This window comes from Saccostrea cucullata, unplaced genomic scaffold (assembly GCF_032062105.1).
Source record: "Saccostrea cucullata isolate Sc308-1 unplaced genomic scaffold, CSIRO_AGI_Scuc_v1 ctg314, whole genome shotgun sequence".
Lineage (NCBI taxonomy): Eukaryota > Metazoa > Mollusca > Bivalvia > Ostreida > Ostreidae > Saccostrea > Saccostrea cuccullata.
This window is the reverse complement of record NW_026925136.1, coordinates 8,947-29,702: the sequence shown is the minus strand read 5'-3', so window position 1 is coordinate 29,702 and position 20,756 is coordinate 8,947. Positions and strand designations below refer to the sequence as shown.

Here is a 20,756-nt window from a genome sequence, read left to right as displayed (position 1 = left end):
GGTTTATTAGTGTTTTATGTGCACTTTGAATTTGTGAATTGTGAGGGTGAAATTTTATTTTGAGGTGATTTATTAATTCTTTGCATCTCAGGATGGATATTTTGGATAATTTAATTCGCAAGAGTAAGCGGCACTCAGATAATCTGCAAACTTTTTTAAAAGAACACTTGTAAGTATTTATCACACAGAGATATTGTTTCTTTATATGTTACCAATACAACCTTTTTTTTTATTATTTGAAATTGATAATTTAATGTAAAGTTTAAAACCAATTGACTGAGCTAGGCTATAGGTAAATATGTGCATTGTTATCAAATGTGTGCTGAGACTCCTCATCACAGGTGATATTGAATACTAGTACAGCATCATTTTACATACAATGTGTAGCACGGTAGTGTAATATCAAATAGTTTTTCTTGTATGATGGAGATTTGTTGCAGAGTTAAGGCCCCTGAATTACAGAATGTTTCTATAAACCTATACAGTCATTTATTGTTATGAATATAGATGCAGTAGTTCACATGGCTTTATTAATATTTTGATGAGTTTAAGCAAATTCATAGCTGCTTTGTTAATTAACTTAGAAATTCAAGCAGCTGGCACATCAACTCAATGGAGGAGTGTTATAGTAAGCTGTCCCTGTAACTAAGTGTTCCTGACATTTTGTTGCAGTACTTGTATAACTGCCTTTGTTTTTAATGTCATCTAAAGAGCCTTTCTGAAACACAGTTGCTATCATTAAGTGAAAGCCAAGTTAATAATTACATGTATTGACCTCCTCTCAAATCTGTAGTTTTCATGGGATAGAGACAAATATGATATACATGTATGATAAAAATTTTAATCAAATAGTAAAGATATTTCATTTTTTCAATATATTCTTAAAGAATGAAAACTGCATGCTTTTTGTCAAATAAAATTGTATGTATAAACCGGGGGCCCACTTAATAATCTGCACCACAAGTTGTGAGAAGTTAAAGTAAATCTATCAAAAATGTAATATCTGCTGTTATAAGAATGCATCATATATATTACAATTCTCTTTATCTACCCATCCAATTCAGCTCTTGACACATAAAGATAACCTAATGATATCATCAAAGAACTTGACATTTCTAGTAAGTCCCTAATAACTTTATTCAGTTCAGTAAACTCCATATGCCACACCATTGTTTTTAAGATGTTTTGTAATTTATGAGGACTTTTAAATATCAGTCTACATGCTTTACTGATTGATAAACAGAAAAATATTTGGACAAGATATTATAGAGATTGTTCTCCGTGTGCTATGATCAGTGAGTCGTGTCGATATTTCCTTGTATCGTTGGGAGTCAGTAAGGCAGATTCCCTGTAGACAGTATACAGGTGATTATATGTTCGGGGTATATTTAGGTTGTACTTCTTGTGAGGTAGAAGATTCCTACTGGATGTATACAGGTGATTACCACCCCCTTGTAGAGGTAGGACAAAAATTTTGTCAACTTATTACAGAACAGTGTGTGGCTGTAGTCTTACTAGTACAGTAAAACATGCTTATAATATAGTGAACATTCTTATAATGGATAGACAGTTACAGCAAACAGTCATAGTCTGAAGGAATTGACAGTTAAAGTAAAGACATTTTTAGCTCACCTCGACGAATTCGAGATGAGCTTATGCTATACCCCCGGCGTCGGTGTCAGCATTAGCATTTAGCATTTAGGGATGGACACTACTACCAGACTTGCTTCGGATGCTGGATGTGACCTACATTTTCCAGATGAGTGACCAGGTTAAAGCTTTTGGAGCAGGTCCATTCCCAAGTAACTATAAGCCCTACCCGGATCATACTTGCATGGATGATGCATCTAGGGATGGACACTACCAGACTTGCTTCGGATGGTGGATGTGACCTACATTTTCCAGATGAGTGACCAGGTTAAATTTTTTTGAGCAGGTCCATTCTGAAGTAACTATAAGCCCTACCCAGACCAAACTTGCATGGATGATGCATCTAGGGATGGACACTACCAGACTTGCTTCGGATGTTGGATGTGACCTACATTTTCCAGATGAGTGACCAGGTTAAATTTTTTTGAGCAGGTCCATTCTGAAGTAACTATAAGCCCTACCTGGACCAAACTTGCATGGATGATGCATCTAGGGATGGACACTACCAGACTTGCTTGGATGCTGGATGTGACCTACGTTTGCCAGATTAGTGACTGGTTTAAAGATATTGGAGCAGGTCCATTCTGAAGTAACTATAAGCCCTACCTGGACCAAACTTGCATGGATGATGCATCTAAGGATGGATAATCAAAACTTGTTTCAGATGCTGGATCTGACCAACAATTTCCAAACAAATGATGAGGTTAAAGTTTTTGGAACAGGTCAATCCCCAATGAATAAGATCTATTTAAACAGAACTTGCTTGAATATTGTTTTCAAAATAAATACTTACTGTTAAAAAAATATGAGATTTGCATTACCTAAACTGATAACATTTGTCGAGGTGAGCTTCGTAATCTTTGATTACCTATGTTCATTCTCTGTGACTGAAAAATATATTGTAAAAATAGTGCATGGATATAAATTAAGTAAAAACACTTTCTCATAAGCATAATATATATTAACGTTCATGTGGACCTCTTGGTATTTACTTTGCAGAAATTCTGGAAGAGAAGTCAATTAACTTTTTCTTGTATTTGATTGCTTCCAGCAGGAAATCGTTGTAAGGTTTTATATTTACAACTATATATATATATTTGTTGAAGATTAAAGGGTTAGCCAAACAGTTAATGCCTTTACCAAAATAATGGTGAGAACCATTATGTACCAATTGAAGATAACGTGTAGCCTTGAGATGGTGAAGTCAGTGACCTTTGTTAAATTTTTAAAGCTAGGGGTCATTTACCTTTTTCTTTTTATTGCGGACTGTGTCAATATTTTCCTCTCCTGACTTTCTACATGCTTACATGTTCACTATCATGTATACATCTAACCTCCTGCTGAGTACTAGAAGTGTGATCCTTTGGGAAAAGTGTGTTCTTCCTTAGTTCAGGTCAGAGGAAGGAAACTATATAAACTTCCATCATCCCTGATGCAATATAACAAACCCAGAAATACTGCTTACCAGGGGCAGGCTCCTGCGATTGTCACATGTTAACCCATTTGATTAATTCTGAGTTGATTAATTGCTCCAATTTCTCATAAGTCTTGGAGGACATGAGGAAGTCTGGTGTAAGACAGGGTGATAATTTATATTAGTTATCTAAGACCTGCTGGAGACTTGTGTTCTGTTGTACAGTGAGTAGGGGACTTTCGGACTATTTATTTTAGTAATCCAAGACCTGCTGGACTTGTGTTCTGTTGTACTAGCGGACTTCTTGGACTTATGAAGTCTGTCCCAGGTTCTAAGTTCCCCCTCTTCCTGACCTGGCTAAGGTAAGTCCCACAATTAAAATTAATTCTTTATTATTATGTATTGTTTATCATAAAAAGAAGAATGGTTTGATTGTTGTAGAGCCTTGCTATCTCTCTGATTCCTGGTTTATAATGATTTATGTTACAGTCGATTTTCTTATCATACTATACATTAATTCATCATCAAGGGACTTTTGTTCTACAGTCACTGGTGCTTCCTTAACACAATGATTAGGGTTTCTCCAGTAATCCGTAGCGTAAATAAAAACCAAAATAATAAAGTCATTCTTTTCTTCTTATCTCAGTCTATGTACACCTCCATAAAATTAGAAATCTGCGCTTGATTAGCATAATGTCACAAATCCTTCATTTCATTCAGTCCATAATTAATTAAGGTGAGTCATTTTTAAAAAGTAGAGAAAGTAGTTTTGAATAAGGTGAGGACAATTGCATTTCCTATTTTCATGTTGAAGGAGTGAAACAATTTTCAGTTGGATCATATTCTGATTTTCTTTTGTGGATTGGAGTTTAAATTCTAGCTAATTTAAAGAGATAATTAGAAACTGAGTGGGCCCGTATGATTTGTTTTTGTCATAAAAAGTTAAATCATACAAAAAAGTGTGTCATTTTGTATGCAGTGTTGATGAATCGATGCGTCACAAATTTTAACGGATTCGTATATAGTGAAGGACTTCCATGTTATCCTCAGAAAAATGAGTACTTTACAAAATAATTCCACTCGGTACGGCACTGTCCGTATGTCTAAATTAATGAACATTTGGAAGTTTTTTATCGTTCGGAAACAGTATGTGGTCCATTCTGTTAACCAAAGGTAAGACAAGAATCTGATTCATAAATTTAAAAAAAATATCTAATATGTAAATAGATAACAGTTTGAATAATGAATAAACTTAATGATGGAGGTCACTGTCTATACAAGTTAGCAAATGATATTATTTCTTTTCATTGTAAATTGATACATTTTTACGAATATTCATTGAGAAATTAAGAATTTTAATACAGTACTGACTTTTTTATAAATAATGAATGTGAACAGCTCTTTGATCATGTGGATGTCGGAAGGGACCGTGGACCTCCGTAATAACTGGCCTATATATATTGATCAGTTCTTTTATGTCCATTAGTTGTCCATCAGTTCTGGGTAATCAGGTCAGATTGACCATTATGATTTATACCGAGTGGACCAATGGACCAGTGGAGCTCTTACCCAGTTTTACAAGGACTGATAGTACATATAGCCTACATCTAATATATTATACATAAGATAGCAACATTTCTGTCAAGTTAACAATGATCAGCTGCTGCAGAATTAGAATTTAAAAGTGAGTGTTACTAATGAGAAATTGAAGGTTCATTTTGTTTTGATGAAATCTGAAGTATCTCGGCTTGTTGTGGTTTATACAGTCAGTCTGCATTGAGCAGGGTTCAGTGCATTGTGATATTGTGATAGGAATGCACGTGCAGGTTAATATAGGAATAACAGGAACTGCAGAGTGACACACATTTATATTTATATCAATGTTGAAATGATCGTAATCATCAACCACAAGAAATAATTAGCATAGGGATCGGTGTCAATTAAGTTCTTTTCTTACCAACTATATAAAATTTGGACAGATTGACACATCATTAATGGTAAGAATTAATGTTCACATGAATATATGTATTATATGTTTTATTTTGAACCATTCAGTTTGTCTTCATTTGTTAATATTAAAGTTTGGAATTGTTACGATTTGTTCATTACTGAAATAAGGGTTTTATTTTTATTTTACACATAAATGCCATTCTCAATGATAAAGTCACTGCTAGCAAATGAATTTCAAGTTTATGGGTGACTGGAATTATATATTTAGCTGTGAAGTATTGGTCAGAGTTATGAGTTAAATTCCTCAGCTACAGAAGTCATTATAACGGTCTTATTTAAAATCGTGCCTCTAATTTAAGCTGTTGTAGGAGAGCGAGTCAAATTGTCATTTGTCACATGTTCTCTATAGGGACACCTTGTTTCCTGTTCATTATAAATAGGTGCAATTGTGGTTTAGAAATGAACTTCAGTTTGACTGTCTTTGGATCTATATTATAATTTACCTGTAGAATAATAAGACTTTTCCTTTTTTTTATGCCCCCCTTCGAAGAAGGGAGGGCATATTGCTTTGCTGCTGTCTGTCCGTCTGTCGGTCCGTCGGTCTGTCGGTCTGTCGGTCCATTCAGTTTCCGTTCATTTTCTTCATAACCGTTGCCCATACTGAAATGAAATTTGGTATACAGATATATCACATGAATATCTAGGCCAAGTTCTGTTTTGGGTACGATCGCACCATTTTTGACAGAGTTATGCCCCTTGGACTTGGAAAAATTTCAATTATTTGCAGTTTCCGCTCATTTTCTTTGCAACCGTTGCACATACTGAATTCAAATTTGGTATACAGATATATCACATGAATATCTAGGCCAAGTTCTGTTTTGGGTACGATTGCACCATTTTTGACAGAGTTATGCCCCTTGGACTTGGAAAAATTTCAATTATTTGCAGTTTCCGCTCATTTTCTTTGCAACTGTTGCACATACTGAAATCAAATTTGGTATACAGATATATCACATATATATCTAGGCCAAGTTCTGTTTTGGGTACGATTGCACCATTTTTGACAGAGTTATGCCCCTTGCAGTTTGAAAAAAATTCAATTATTTTCAGTTTCCACTCATTTTCTTTGCAACCGTTGCACATACTGAAATCAAATTTGGTATACAGATATATCACATATATATCTAGGCCAAGTTCTGTTTTGGGTACGATTGCACCATTTTTAACAGAGTTATGCCCCTTTGCAGTTTGAAAAAATTTCAATTATTTGCAGTTTCCGCTCATTTTCTTTGCAACCGTTGCACATACTGAAATCAAATTTGGTATACAGATATATCACATGAATATCTAAGTCAAGTTCTGTTTTGGGTAAGATCGCACCATTTTTGACAGAGTTATGCCCCTTGGAGTTTGGAAAAATTTCAATTATTTGCAGTTTCCGTTCATTTTCTTTGCAACCGTTGCACATACTGAAATCAAATTTGGTATACAGATATATCACATATATATCTAGGCCAAGTTCTGTTTTGGGTACGATTGCACCATTTTTAACAGAGTTATGCCCCTTTGCAGTTTGAAAAAATTTCAATTATTTGCAGTTTCCGCTCATTTTCTTTGCAACCGTTGCACATACTGAAATCAAATTTGGTATACAGATATATCACATGAATATCTAAGTCAAGTTCTGTTTTGGGTAAGATCGCACCATTTTTGACAGAGTTATGCCCCTTGGAGTTTGGAAAAATTTCAATTATTTGCAGTTTCCGTTCATTTTCTTTGCAACCATTGCACATACTGAGATGAAATTTAATATACAGATTAATCAGATGAATATCTAGGTCAAGTTCTGTTTTGGATACAATCGTGCCATTTTTGACAGATTTATGCCCCCTTGGACTTACAAAAAAATTCAAATTTGGGGGGAGGGGGGCATAAGTGTTTTACAAACATCTCTTGTTTTTTATTAGATAATAACATGTAATTATTGGACAGAACAATATTGGTGGTTCTGTTACAGCCAGGTAATGAAGTCCAAATTTTGTTATTTATTATAATTCAGAGGATCATTATAGCTCTCTTTCAACAATAAACATAAACATAAAGGATGTATTGGTTAGGAGCACGCCACTAGAGACATGAAAAGAATTACACAGATTTAACGATGGGGTCATTATAATTGTGATTGGATGATAGATTAGATGTGACAGGTGGGAGGCTGCAGGCTCTGCTACCTGTCGTTAATTACCTGGACGTATATATCTCCAGCATAACACTGATCATGTGTCGTATTTGATCTACACAGACCTAATTACTGCACAGTGATAAGTAATGTTCTCACCACAATAACTTTAACATATGCTACATGTTTTTCAGTTAAAATGTCAATTTATGAAATAATAGAAGACTGTCAGCATGGAGTTGTAACACAAATTATTGTTTAAAGGTTACTGGAACATTATCTTCCTCTGGATGGTACCTTCATAACATGAATTAAATTGCCAGAAAGTCCCCTTGGTCACAACTTGTTCACAAATATATGTTACCGTCCTCTCAAGATTTTTTTTTAAAGTGACTCTCATTTGTTTGTACTTGAAGACCCACTTGACATTGTACTAGCGAGGCACCACTTGATGTATCGCTGATTAGGTGGGGCCCAAACAACTAAATAAGGAGTCGGAAGTTCATCTCAATGTACAGCTCTTATCTCTTGTTTCAGAGGACCAGGGTTTTAAAAATACATTAAAGTTTTGTTTTTTTAATTGACTACTTCACTCTCATTACACTAATGTTTTGTTTGATTTTTATTATTAGATAACTCAAGTTGAATGTTTAAATTTACAAGGATACACTTTCTCACAAATTGATGACATATTATCTAGATCATTGGCATTTTCAACATTAGCTATGTCAAGTAGACAACTGAATTACTTCTGTTGTTCCATCTGTCTGTCTCTGTGTTTGTCCGTCTGTCTGTCCATTTGTCTGTCTGTCTGGTTTTCGATAATAATTCAGTACAGGTGCTACAGGTTTCCCTATTAGGCGAACCTTACAATATCCTAACCAAGCACTCCGGCTGAAATGACAATTTTCCTTTTCATTGATCATGGCTGATTACCTTTAATTCAACTGTAAAGATTTTCACTGGTCTGTAAATAAGTTTGTTTGTGGCAGATTGTCCACAACCACAGTGTTTATTTACAGAAGCAAGGACACATTGATAAGAAATAACAAAAGATTGTATAAATGATAAAGATATATGTAGGTATATAAAGTTCATATCTCAAGTATCCAGACCATTCATATCAGAGATAGGGACAAACTATGGAGAGTCATTCTCCGACAAGACATTTATCCTTACACCTCACCAGACACAGACCTGCCATGGATCACCATGAATTTCTCCACCATCATCCACAACTGATGAAGATTTTATTCCTTTTCAGAAAGCAGAATAATATGGATGGGAGCCTGTATTGTGACAATCATATTCCAGCCATGCCTAAACCACCCCTGGCTTCAGGAAAACCTAGGATCCCCTCCTCTCCAGATGATCAGGAGGTCAGTTGCTCACTTATATATTGAAGTATTTCTGATACACAGTGTTTATAAAAAAATGTATTTGATATGTAGAATTTTCGCAAAAAAAGTTTGTCACTGGTTAGATACCAACCTCACCTACTGGGTCAGTCCAGTGAGAAAGCCTTTGTCAGTTCTAAAAAATTTCTTGATATTTACCACTCTCAAAAACTTTTGGTTAGATTAATATAGTGTTTTATAGCAAAGTCATTTTGTGTATACAGTTAAGGTTGGTAGACCCTCTGATAAGAGAGATAACTCCTTACTGGGATAAGTGACATTCCTTTGTAAAGGACACTTTCAATCTCATCTCTGTCAAAGTTGGCCCCACAGGGTAACTGATATTGTGTGTACTAATGTTACAAATTAGAATTCCTGTGGAAAATCATTAGCATTAAAGCCAAACTTTATAAGAATGGACAGGGGGTGGATGAACCTAAAGTAAAATAATCAGATAAAGAAAGAAATGGACTTATTCCAATTATAAAGCAAGTAAAGGTTGTACACCTAGAAATTACCATAAAATCACTGACTACCCTTATAAAGAATGGTTATGTGTATTCTTTGAGGTTGTTTTATGGCTTTGTATGACTTCATTAAGGTATTGTTGTATTGTAGCTGGACACCTTTGAGATGCTGATTAATTATCAGGAGAGGAGTCGAATGGACGACCAGAGATGTGATATCAGCTCCTTCATACCAAAGGTAAATCACGGCAACCAGAGGTCAGGGGGCACTGACCAATCAGGGACTGACCCTCAAAGGTCATCCCTCGGAATGTTTATTTATAGAAAAAAATAATTAAAATTAACTAATTGGAAGGAAATCAGAGTTGAACAGAATCATCCACATGTAGACCCATTCACAGACCCTTACTTACATGTAATAACATCCCATATTTTAAATTGCAACAGTTTAATCCAAATTAATCAGAAATGATACTAATTGATCCATGATATGTTATTGACGTTAATATGGACTAACATGCTTGTAAGGAATAACCTTTAATTGCCCTGTCCTGTTTCTACTAAAAATACTCTGTTGATGGAAGATTGATGAAATCTTGTAGGGCGCTTCTGCCGAGTTTTATGAATATGTCCTGAATTTCCAAAGTCGGGGACGACTGGAAGACCAGCGGTGTGCAATGCCTGAAAACCCTAAGGTTGGGGGTTCAAATCTCCAGTATATCCCTCTGTTGTCTGCTTGTTCTCAGTGTATCACAGGCATTTTGTGGCGACTCTTTTTGAATATCTATTCATATCTTCTCTGTGCTTCCTAAAATTAAAAGTTTACCAAACGCAATGCCATAACCTATTGTCAATAAAAACCTTAAGTTCAGCATATTATATAAATATATATTTCCTCTGTGGGCAAACTTCTGTTTATTTTGCATTTTTTCTTCTTTATATCTGAATAGTTTATATGACCAAATAAACTGTTATTTTCAGATTTCTAAAGATTATTTAACCAATTTAAGTTTTTTACATTCAGTTTTGCATGCTTTTAACCTTTTTAAAAATAAAAAGTAGCTGGGTCAAGTTTATATAGGTATATAAGCATGTTGTGTCGTGATATGTCAAATGTCACACGCCTGGCGTGGCTGCCTCCGCGTTAGGAGGACGTGAACAGGAAGTCGTCCATGTGACAGGGGTGTCAGCTCGTAGATCGTGAGAATTAGTAGAACAATGCCTTTTTTAATGTTGTTATGATGTGTAGAAGTATTTGTTACATGATATATTTTTGATTTTCCCAAGTATGGTTATTTGTCATGTTTTAATTAATGATTTTTTGAACAAGCATAGAGAACGTGTCTCTTTGTTACTATAAAAAAAACTCTATTATTGTAATACACGTGTAAAACAGAAGTCCATGGAATAACATGTAGATAGGTGTCCTCAGTATTGAAATGATAAGAAAATTCATAGATAATGTGGTCATTGTATAATGCTTAATATATAATGTCTCCACTGCATGTAACTGACAATACAGGACCCACTGACAGACTCTGTAATTGGCAGTATGACCCAGTTTAGTCTTTACTAATATCTGTAATTGGCAGTATGACCTAATTATAGACCTACCTTCTGTGACTGACATGACAGTCTTTTGACTTCATTGACACCTGGGTATCGGAGAAGTTCCGTCCTTCCCAGAAATTGAAGCTATTTGTCTCATGAGGTGCTGATTGACACTTCTGAAGTAACTGTACTTTATAGAATCTGTTTCTTACATTGTAGGCTCCTTTAACTCCCACTCAAATAGAGCAACGAAAAACCATGGAACAAATGGAGCAGGTACTTATACAAGTTTAATGGAAACCCATTGTGGAAATAAATACTAGTGTAACGTTACAAACTAAATACAAATTTAAATACATACTGTAAATGTATTATATTTGGTGTGTACGATATTTGAATATATTTTTCAACAAATACAAAAATTTGATTTGAAATTTTGAATGTGCTAGATATACCTGTATGATATACAAAGCATTTAGCTATGTACTTGATTTAGCGGACTGCTTACCGCCAAAATCGCTATTAGAATACACCGCTAAATGTAATACGTTTAAAGTAATTATCACCTATTACATCTTATCCTTCAAATGAATATATTTTTCTTTAAAAAATACAAAAATTCTTTTGAAATTTTAAATTTTAACTGGAAAACCCAATTAAACAAAAATTCTTGTCACACAATCTTTCAGATTCTTCGGGACCCTGCACCGTACCCCATGGTTTACCTCCCCTCCAATGTGGGGTATTTTTGCGTAATTACGCTAGACAATGAGCTTGCGAAAATTTCATTCTTGCATTTAAAAGTATTCCTTAGGATTATATATAAGAAAAGCAACAATTTGTGAAAATTATGCCACAGCATACAGGAAGTACTTCATGGGTCAGGTGAGAGGTAAATCTCCAAATAAGGAGGTTATTATGATAAGAGTTTATAGAAAAATGGATGTGTATATTTTTAAATGAAAGGATGATGAAGGAATCACCTCTAAATTCAAGTTTACTAAACTTACAATTAAAGGGAAATAACTCTAACATTAAATAGTAAAAATCTTCAAGGATGAGAGCAAATTTAACAGTTACCGTTGTTTTAGCCTCATTTTATTTGCTGTAAGTCTGTAATGACTGTTTTTCCCACAGGAACACTTTGATTACTATGGACAGGATCCAATCCTGGGGCCTCTTGTCCTGTCACTCAAGGAGGAGATCACAGAAAAAGAGGAGGAGACAATACGCTGTGTATTTAGGTACGTACTATACAATACTATACAATTTTATACAATACGGTTTGACTCCATGTCTTATTCAAATTGAAAATGCATACTCTTGATTTCAAATTGTCTAATTTTACCAAATTTTTTTTTAATCATGTTTTTCAACAAGTAAATATAACCTGTTTTACCAATGTGTGTATTCTTCACAACAGAACAAAGTCTAGCTCCCAGCACAAAGTCATTCCCTATGAACAGCTGGACAACATTCCAAATCCTGTCAAAGTCGCCAAGGTAACCCAGGAGAGATAACTCTTAAAGTATTGAAATATTGAAGCAAATTCTCATATTATTAAAATAATCATTTATCCTGCTTTTTCAATTCACTATCTTGGATTTCAGTGTTTTTGTGAGGAGATAACGTGTGAGAAGTTTGACCCTGTGTTAACGACTAAAGGCTCCAGCTTAATCGTCCAGTTTGATGAACACAACCTCACAAACCTGTACAAATTTGGAATCATCTGCCAGAAATTTAGACAGGTATTCAAAATTCAAAATTTAAAATCATTTGAGTTTATAATTTGTTTTCCTGCTTGTGTATTGTATGTAGGTTGATAATGAATTTTAAATTGCAGACAAAATTATTTATGTCTATATATAATTATCATGTTCTCTTTTGTCTATTTTGTGTTAAAATGAGATATGATATTTCAAAATGAAAATGAATTGATTTCAAGACATTTTATTGTGAATTGAATGTTTACCTGCTTTCATATGTGTTTAATGTTTGATGTTATAAATGATTGATTTCAGACAAAGGAGGAGCAGTTGTTCAGTAACCGAGATCACAGTGAAAGTATGGAGGAGTTCCTAAGTCTGATAGGGGACAGGGTGCCACTCAAGGCCTTCCAGGGGTCAGTATACAGGAGGGGGAGGGGGGATGGCTGATTGGGGACAGGGTGACACTCAAGGCCTTCCAGGGGTCAGTTTACAGGAGGGGGAGGGAGGGGGGGTGGCTGATCGGGGACAGGGTGACACTCAAAGCCTTTTAGGGGTCAGTACAGGGGGAGGGGGGGCTGAAATAGAAAAAAAAAGAAAAGTAAAACTTGGTTATAACGAAGTCACTGGGACCAAAGAAATTACTTCGCTATATCTGTAATTCGTTTTATCCGTATAAGAAATATATTAGATTTATATAGTTGGGAATCTAAAATGACTTTGCTATATCCGTGTATTCACAATATCCATGTTCGTACTAACCGAGTTTTACTGTATTACTTTAACTTCCAAGGGTCAGTTGCAGCTGATCTAAGGGTTACTGTAAAACACTTTTTATTCGTGAGAAGTTTATTTTAGTGTAATTATGCGAGTCTGTCTGCTCGCAAAATTTTTATTCTCGCGTATATTAGTATTATTTATATTTATATACAACAGAAACTACAGCTTGCGAAAATTTTGTCTCGTTAATAAATACCAAATAACTAAGTCGCGGAAATAAGGTGTTGCAAAAAATTAAGTGATCAAAAGTATTTTAAATGACAATTTTATTTTAAAGTAAAGATACTTTCCTGTATCTACTACTTTGTATATAGATGCAGTTATGTGGGTAGTAATAAACTGGTCTTCCTTAACAGGTACAGAGGGGGACTAGACACAGTTCATGGTCAGACAGGGGAGGACTCAGTGTATACCAACTATCAGGGGAGAGAAATCATGTTCCACGTGTCCACACTCCTCCCCTACACAGATGGAGATCCACAACAGGTAAATAAAAAAATACTCTTGTATTTGTTGAACAAATAATGACTGCTCCCTTCTACTGTAGAAGCACAAATTTTCGTGGGCATAAAATTTTGTTGTTTTGTCATCAAAAATAATTTTGTGTGCATTTAATTTCGTTGTTTTAAAACTAACCCTACTCAATATATAGTCATATAAAATTTCGTATGGGATTTAATTTTGTTGAATTTTGTTAACAACGAAATAAACGAAATTTAATCCCCCATGAATATTTGTGCTTTTACAGTATATCCTGTTCATGCCATAATACCTGCAGTAATGATTTCTACAAATTCACCAAACTTATATTTTTCTTATAGCTACAGAGAAAGCGACACATAGGGAATGATATTGTAGCCATAGTTTTCCAGGAAGAAAATACTCCATTTGTGCCAAACATGATTGCCTCCCATTTCTTACATGCTTTCATCGTAGTTCAGCCATTTACTGAAGATGGAGTAACCAGATACAAGGTACCACACATTTCCTTCTACTCCATCATTTGGTCTTTTACTTTTGTATAGTTTTGTATGTTTGTGATTAGATGGTAAATTTGGTTATTCCTTTTTTGCTTAGGTTGCCGTGGCAGCTCGCAGTGATGTACCTAAGTTTGGTCCACCATTACCCAATCCAGCAATATTTGAGAAGGTCATTCATGACTTTAAATCTCACTATGTTAACAGTTTGTAATCAGAGAAAATTAATAACTTACTCTATTCAAGTTTAATTCATGCACTGTTATTGGATACTCTAATTTCTACTTACAGGGGCCAGAGTTTCGAGATTTTATTCTCACTAAACTCATCAATGCGGAGACAGCTTGTTACAAGGCAGAACAGTTTGCAAAGCTTGAGGTAAAATGAAATTAATGTTCAGAATAATGTAAAAATTAATACCCTTGTGTAAAGCTGAAAATTATAGACTCATTTCTTTATGATTTGAAAAAAAACTATATGTAACATTTCATCTTTTTGCCATATCTTACTAGGAGAGGACACGCACAGCTCTTCTGGAGGTTTTACTACAGGACCTGTCACGGAAAACTAACGAACTGTTTGGGACCAGCTCCCCTAGCGCTAATTCTGCCAAAGAGAACCGTAACTTTATGGACAACATTAAGAGGGCGCTCAGTAAGAAGGAGTCGCGGTCCTCAGAGTCCAGCGGGAGGAAGTCTAATGGGTCGTCATCACTGGCCCCCGTAGGGGAGGATTTATCTAGTGTAAGTAGGTCATATAGGGTCAAAGGTTATCTGTTATTTATGGGGAAAATTTGTATTTTATTTTCTTGCAGAAAAATATTTGCATTGATAATATATGATCAACCATCACTCAATATAAATTATCATCATAGTCCTTTTGGTGGTTATTACTCTTTAGCTGTCTGGAGGTGGTGAAATCTCTGTATTGTTTTATCCAAATATTTATTAATTGAAGAATTGTGATATTAGCACTGAAAATTATTTATCATTATTGATAACACCTTTGGTGATCATTTCATTCTGATTTTTTCAGCCAAAGAAATCGCCGAGCTCCATTAAGAAGAGTGGTCGCCACAGTCTGGAGAGAAGATTTGCTGAGAAGAATCAGTAAGTTATTACTCAAATAAAATAATGAAGCCATACTCCATATCCTCTCTGTAATCTCAAAACATGCTTTAATACATGTAAAATTCAAAGTATGCAAGCTTCTTGAAATAGTATTATAGATTATTGCATGTCCTATTTAACTGTGTGTGTAACCTCCCTTGATTTCTGCATGGATTGTCTGCCCCTGTTTCAGATTTCAGCGTTTTGACAGTCACAGTACCCAGTCGTCGTACAAAACGTGTAGCGTTCCCAACAGTCCACAGTCCAGTCCTAGTTCTACAGCGTCCGCGTCAAGGTATATACTGGACGGGGGCGAGCACTGATTATATGTTTATATAAAAACATTATGTCACTACAATGGAATTAAATTTTTTTCCTTATTAAGTTTGAAAAACAAATCTGATGTTTTAAATATTTTGAAATTCATTTATTTATAAAGGATACAATATGATCTGTTCCTATCTGTACTGTCGTAGAGATTCGGTAGAACATTAGATATAAGCTATTTAATTACCTCTCACAAAATTGGAAAGCCAACTAGAAATCCATTTTGACAGAGATCTCTATGACATATTCTTTCTGCATGTTGTTTTGCATGGCATTGAATATTTTATAATACCCATTTTACCCTGTGCTTGTGTTGGTTAGAGATAATAAAAATATCTGCTCTATATTTCTGAAAAAATTTCAATCCAAATTTAATAGATTATCATTGATGAGCGGAATTGTTCATAGAGGAAATTTGGTTATAAGGACTATTCGCATAGCATATTATCAAGATACCATATAATCTGATGCACTGTTTAGTTGTGTTTAGGAGTTAATGACAGATTGGCTAATTTTACAGGATAACAGGCTTCCAGCAGTTATCTCCCTCTAACTCTGAGAGCTCGTTTAACAGTATAGAGGATTTCTCTAATGGTCAGAGTGGTCATCAGAACCATGAGGACTCAGACACCGGCATGGTCAGTACAACACAGTCTGTACTGTTAAATTTTATTCAGAAAATAAAATCTGTCGTAACCATATCTGATTCATTTTTAAGAAATCAGTGCAAAGGACCATAACTCTGTCTAATGCCAACAGTATTATTTACTTTTCTTGGCACTGACCATTATTGTGGCTCTACAATAATATTTATTTTATGGTTCTATTTATAGGAGAGTATGTCCTCAGCAGGGACCCCCTGTAATACTCATATGAAGACCTCGGTGTCTAACAGTCTCAGTGAAGATAGTTGTGGTTGTGTATTCATACCTCTGGAAGGCGAAGGTAGGGAACCCAAAGACATACCATTTTCATGATGTCAGCAGGCAGAAATATTTAGAATATAATTGATGACATTGGTCCATTTTAATTTTATATGAATAATTTCAGGTTACGAGAACTTGAACAGACATACAGAACACCTCACTGCTGAAATTCAGAAACTCAAAAAGGAAAAGAAGGTAAAACCAAAATAGTTCAGTCAAATGCTCTAAAAGTTTTATGACGTAAATTCTAACAAACACTTTTTTTGTTTTCTATAGGCGAGTCAGAGGGAGATCCAGAGCCTTAAGGACCGTGAGTCTCAGATGATGATCGAGCTACGCACCGCTCAACAGGAACTCCATAAACTCAGGCTCAATGTGATTGCAGGCGTCAGTCACTTCGAGGCCACTGTGTGATCCACTCCACTGTTGTACTCTAGAAATCATGTGACGCTTCACAGGTCAGGGATGTTAACGATAACTGGCCTGTCTGCAGGACATCAGAGGACACTATACGCACAGTGAGGTTAAAATGTTGTCTGTGCTAGATACTTGACCAAGGACTGTGTTCTCACAGACAGTTATGGTCAGGTGAGGGGATGTGATCGTATCCCAGTTTATAGCTACACAGATATTTCCTCCAGATTGTGTGGGTGAACCCTGTCCCAGTCCAGATACATGACACAAACTGATATTTAGGGCTTCTTCATTACAACTTCATTGAATGGTGTCATCTCTCCAGAACGTGAGATAATGAGATGTGATTGACTGAGATAACTCCATCACTTAATCATCTGAAACACTACCATGAGATTGAGATGTTGTGTACTTCTAGTCAAATACCTGAGGATTATTTTGTTAAATGCTCTAATCATGTTATACCAGCACTGACTTGAGTTGGTCAAATTGTTGATGCTTTGTTCTGTTGATATCTGACAATCAAAATAGTTATGATGTCATCTTCTGCTTTCTCCCTGTTAGAGACTGCCAGCTAGGCGGAGAGAATGGTTGTTTACTATATACATAGAAATCGGTTTCTTATGTTAATACAAATATATTTTATGTGTTCAATTATCCCAGAAAAATTAGATTGTACAGTTCCATCATTTCTTAATTTACAAAATGTTAGTTTTTTTTATCCCGTTTTTGAAAGTCCCAATGTTAAAATAAAAAACAGAAACTGAAAGTAGAGAAACTCTTTAATAAAACTAAACTTTATTGTAGAGTTTTCAAATTTTTAAAGTGTTGAGTATAATATTAAATCAAAGGATGCTTCCTAATTAAATATTGAATAAGAACTACTTTGAACAAGTTAAATGTATATATCCTATGTAAAAGTAGGATCATTTTTTTTAAAAATGTGATGTGTGTGCTTTTGTGAGAACCAGTGCTTCTTGTGAACCAGCTGTATGTGTGAACCAGCGGTATTTTTGAACAAGAAAGTGTGAACAAGATGTGTGTGTGTGAGCCTGGCCTGTGATATGAGAATTTTATAAGTGAGTTATTTGAATGTGAGTTGTTGATGCATGAGTTGTTTTCTTATTAAGAATATCTGGTGCTACTTGCTCTGTTAAGTTTGTGCAATATTTTGTAAATAAGATTCTATATTTAAGGACAAACATGTGTTCAATGATCAGATTCCACATTACCAAGCTCTGGTAAATAAATTACATGTCAACTCTTTCTTATGTTCTGTTGTTTGTAAAGAAAGCTTTATTTTACTTCATTTGTAAAGATTGGAACAACTTATTTGCAGTTTTACTAAGTTTTTGGTTATAGTTGAGAGAATAATCAGCGTATGGAATGAAATATATGAAAGATAACAAATGATATAGAAGCTCAAAAGGCAATTCAGTGTATACAAATCAGAAGCAAAAGCAAACATGTAAACCTCAAAATATCAGAGATTTGATCAGGTGCCATGGAGGAGTAAGCATCTCCTGCTGACTGGTCATGCCTGCTGTGAGCTCTTTGAAATGATGGGGAAATAATTAGAAAATCCGTAGACAATTCTATATGTTAATAATTGTCTAACAATTACGGTAGTATGAAAAATGTCTTTCAGCATTTGACTAATGATAGACTGTATATGCTGACAAGGTCATTGTATCGACCATAAAAGTTACAAATTGATGACTTTTGACAAGACTCTTTATGTTCTTGTTTCAACAATTTAATTGTAATCAACAACTAGTGCTAATTGTAACGGGGACCGTTACAGATGTTCCCCAAACGCTCCCCAACTCCCTTTTGGTGCCATATTCCCTGTTATCTCTATTAAATAAGAAATACTTTATGGAATTTAGACTTAATCAAGGTCTTCCAAGAAAAATACAAAATATATTAAAAAATAGGCATTGCACGCGTGTTCATGTGCGTAACGACCATATTATCTTGTCTACACTATCTAAAATTTTAATAATATCAAAGCATTTAATCCAAAAGTATTAAAAAATGCACTCATTCGAGTGTATTTTTTATTTTACTCATTTCACGTGCAAGCACGTGCATAATGACTACACCTTCTTGTAGGAGTCCCTTATATTTATCCAAGTTCTAAATCCCATCCTGTTTGGTTGAAAAACAAGAGAGTTATAGCCATTTGAAGTTTCAGCCAATCAGATTGCAGCACACGTGCATGCGCGTGATTTCATGAATATTTTCTATATCATATTTTAGGATATCGTAATGCATGACTATGTTTAAAATTTCAAAGCATTTTGTCAAAAAACAAAGGAGATATTGCCATTTAAAGTTTTAGCCAATCAGATTACAGCACGCGCGCATGCGCATGCTTTTATTAAAATTTCAATATACCATGCTGTAGATCTTCATAATGTAGGACCATGTTCAAAATTTCAAAAGATTATGACAAGAAACAAGAAAGATATTGAGACTTTAGTTTCAGCCAATCAGAGCGAAGCGCACGTGCATGCGCGTGAGATCTTGCTATTTTGACCATGCCATCTTGTCTATACTACTAATGTATCCTTACATTATGAGTTTAAAAGCATTTTATCAAAAAATAGAATAGTTCCGACTATATCTATTATATTGGTTATTTCAAGTGTTGCACGTGCGCGCTCTTGCAAGCACGTGCGCGCAAAATGACCTTGATTCCGCAAATCTGCATAACATGTCTACTTACCCTAAAAAGGTTTTACCTACCTAGGACGAACAGTTTACAAGATCATTCCCGGACAAAAAAGTACCCAGGAAGAAGAAGAAGAAAAATAATAATAATAATAATAATAAGAAACAGAGTAAAAACAATATGTTCCCCAACTTCGTTTGGGGAACATAACAAACCTTATTTTAGAAATTGTTCATATTTAGGCCTTGAAATTCATTCCATATTTCAATATTTATATGAGTGCAAAGCATGAGTGAAAATGTCCAAAAACCTGTCTCATCAAATAAAATGAACTCAATATCCAACTATAAAATGTTGAATTTTCTGGTTTTTTTTTTTTTTTTTTTTTACATTTTCTTCGAATCTGCATGACCACCCCATTCATCAAACCATCCATACACTGTGTTTACCTATACAGCAGACAATCTGTTTTTCTGCTTGACAGAATTTTCTCCTGCAGCTCCATCCTGGAAAGTAATTTTTTAGGTCACCTAGCGAATGATGCAGGGAGCAAGGATTAATTCCCAGACTATATATTCATTTCATTCCCTATTGCATTATTTGTTGCTTCACGCGCGTGTGGGGACCCTCTAGAATTGATAGCATTCTAAGGAGTTTATCCTTACGTAGCAGGTTGAGGTTTTCTGATCAAAATTTGTCCGTTGTCTGTCGTTGTCATTGTTGTAGTCGTAAATTTATCACATTTTCCTCTTCATCCTAAGAACCACTGTGCCAATTTCAAACAAACTTGCCACAAAGTATCCTTAGGTGAAGGCCATTCAAGTATGTTCAAATGAAGGACCAAGTCCTATCCCAAGGGAAATAATTATGAATGAATGAAAAATTAATGGTATTTTTAAAAAATCTTCTCAAGAACAATTGGGTCCGGAAAGATTAAACTCATGTGGAAGCATCATAAGGTAGTGTAGATTCAAGTTTGTTCAAATCATGACCCCTGGGGTTAGGACGGGGCCACAATGGCTGATCAAATTTTGCATAGGAATTCGTAGGAAAAATCTTTTTAAAATCGTCTTCTCAAGATCACCAAAGCCATGATTGATATCAATATGGAAACATCCTCAATTACAGTTGTTTCAACTTTATTTGTTCATATCATGACCCCTGGGGGTAGGTTGGGGCCATAATGGGCAATCAAAGTTTTACAAAGAAATGTATTGGAAAAAACGTAATTT

The 20,756-nt window shown here is 34.9% G+C and overlaps 1 protein-coding gene and 1 long non-coding RNA gene across 2 annotated transcripts in view; both read left to right on the top strand.

Annotated features, from left to right (window-relative positions):
• LOC134268137 (rap1 GTPase-activating protein 1-like) overlaps nucleotides 1-18,113 on the top strand; it is a 39,712-nt gene extending 21,599 nt beyond the window's left edge. The window contains exons 3-23 of the mRNA XM_062750336.1: nucleotides 8,458-8,572; nucleotides 9,209-9,295; nucleotides 9,660-9,752; nucleotides 10,828-10,884; nucleotides 11,298-11,358; nucleotides 11,441-11,493; nucleotides 11,746-11,852; nucleotides 12,032-12,110; nucleotides 12,219-12,356; nucleotides 12,630-12,730; nucleotides 13,451-13,580; nucleotides 13,916-14,068; nucleotides 14,172-14,243; nucleotides 14,363-14,449; nucleotides 14,584-14,814; nucleotides 15,107-15,180; nucleotides 15,374-15,475; nucleotides 16,028-16,145; nucleotides 16,341-16,452; nucleotides 16,558-16,628; nucleotides 16,710-18,113. Coding sequence (XP_062606320.1) covers nucleotides 8,458-8,572; nucleotides 9,209-9,295; nucleotides 9,660-9,752; nucleotides 10,828-10,884; nucleotides 11,298-11,358; nucleotides 11,441-11,493; nucleotides 11,746-11,852; nucleotides 12,032-12,110; nucleotides 12,219-12,356; nucleotides 12,630-12,730; nucleotides 13,451-13,580; nucleotides 13,916-14,068; nucleotides 14,172-14,243; nucleotides 14,363-14,449; nucleotides 14,584-14,814; nucleotides 15,107-15,180; nucleotides 15,374-15,475; nucleotides 16,028-16,145; nucleotides 16,341-16,452; nucleotides 16,558-16,628; nucleotides 16,710-16,847 — 2,179 coding nt within the window. The 3' untranslated portion in view covers nucleotides 16,848-18,113. The remainder of the gene's footprint in view (nucleotides 1-8,457; nucleotides 8,573-9,208; nucleotides 9,296-9,659; nucleotides 9,753-10,827; nucleotides 10,885-11,297; nucleotides 11,359-11,440; nucleotides 11,494-11,745; nucleotides 11,853-12,031; nucleotides 12,111-12,218; nucleotides 12,357-12,629; nucleotides 12,731-13,450; nucleotides 13,581-13,915; nucleotides 14,069-14,171; nucleotides 14,244-14,362; nucleotides 14,450-14,583; nucleotides 14,815-15,106; nucleotides 15,181-15,373; nucleotides 15,476-16,027; nucleotides 16,146-16,340; nucleotides 16,453-16,557; nucleotides 16,629-16,709) is intronic.
• On the top strand, nucleotides 5,510-6,718 carry LOC134268139 (uncharacterized). The gene is made up of 2 exons (XR_009992302.1): nucleotides 5,510-6,422; nucleotides 6,587-6,718. It is a non-coding gene; the product is annotated as an uncharacterized LOC134268139 (long non-coding RNA).
• Nucleotides 18,114-20,756: the final 2,643 nt, after the last annotated feature.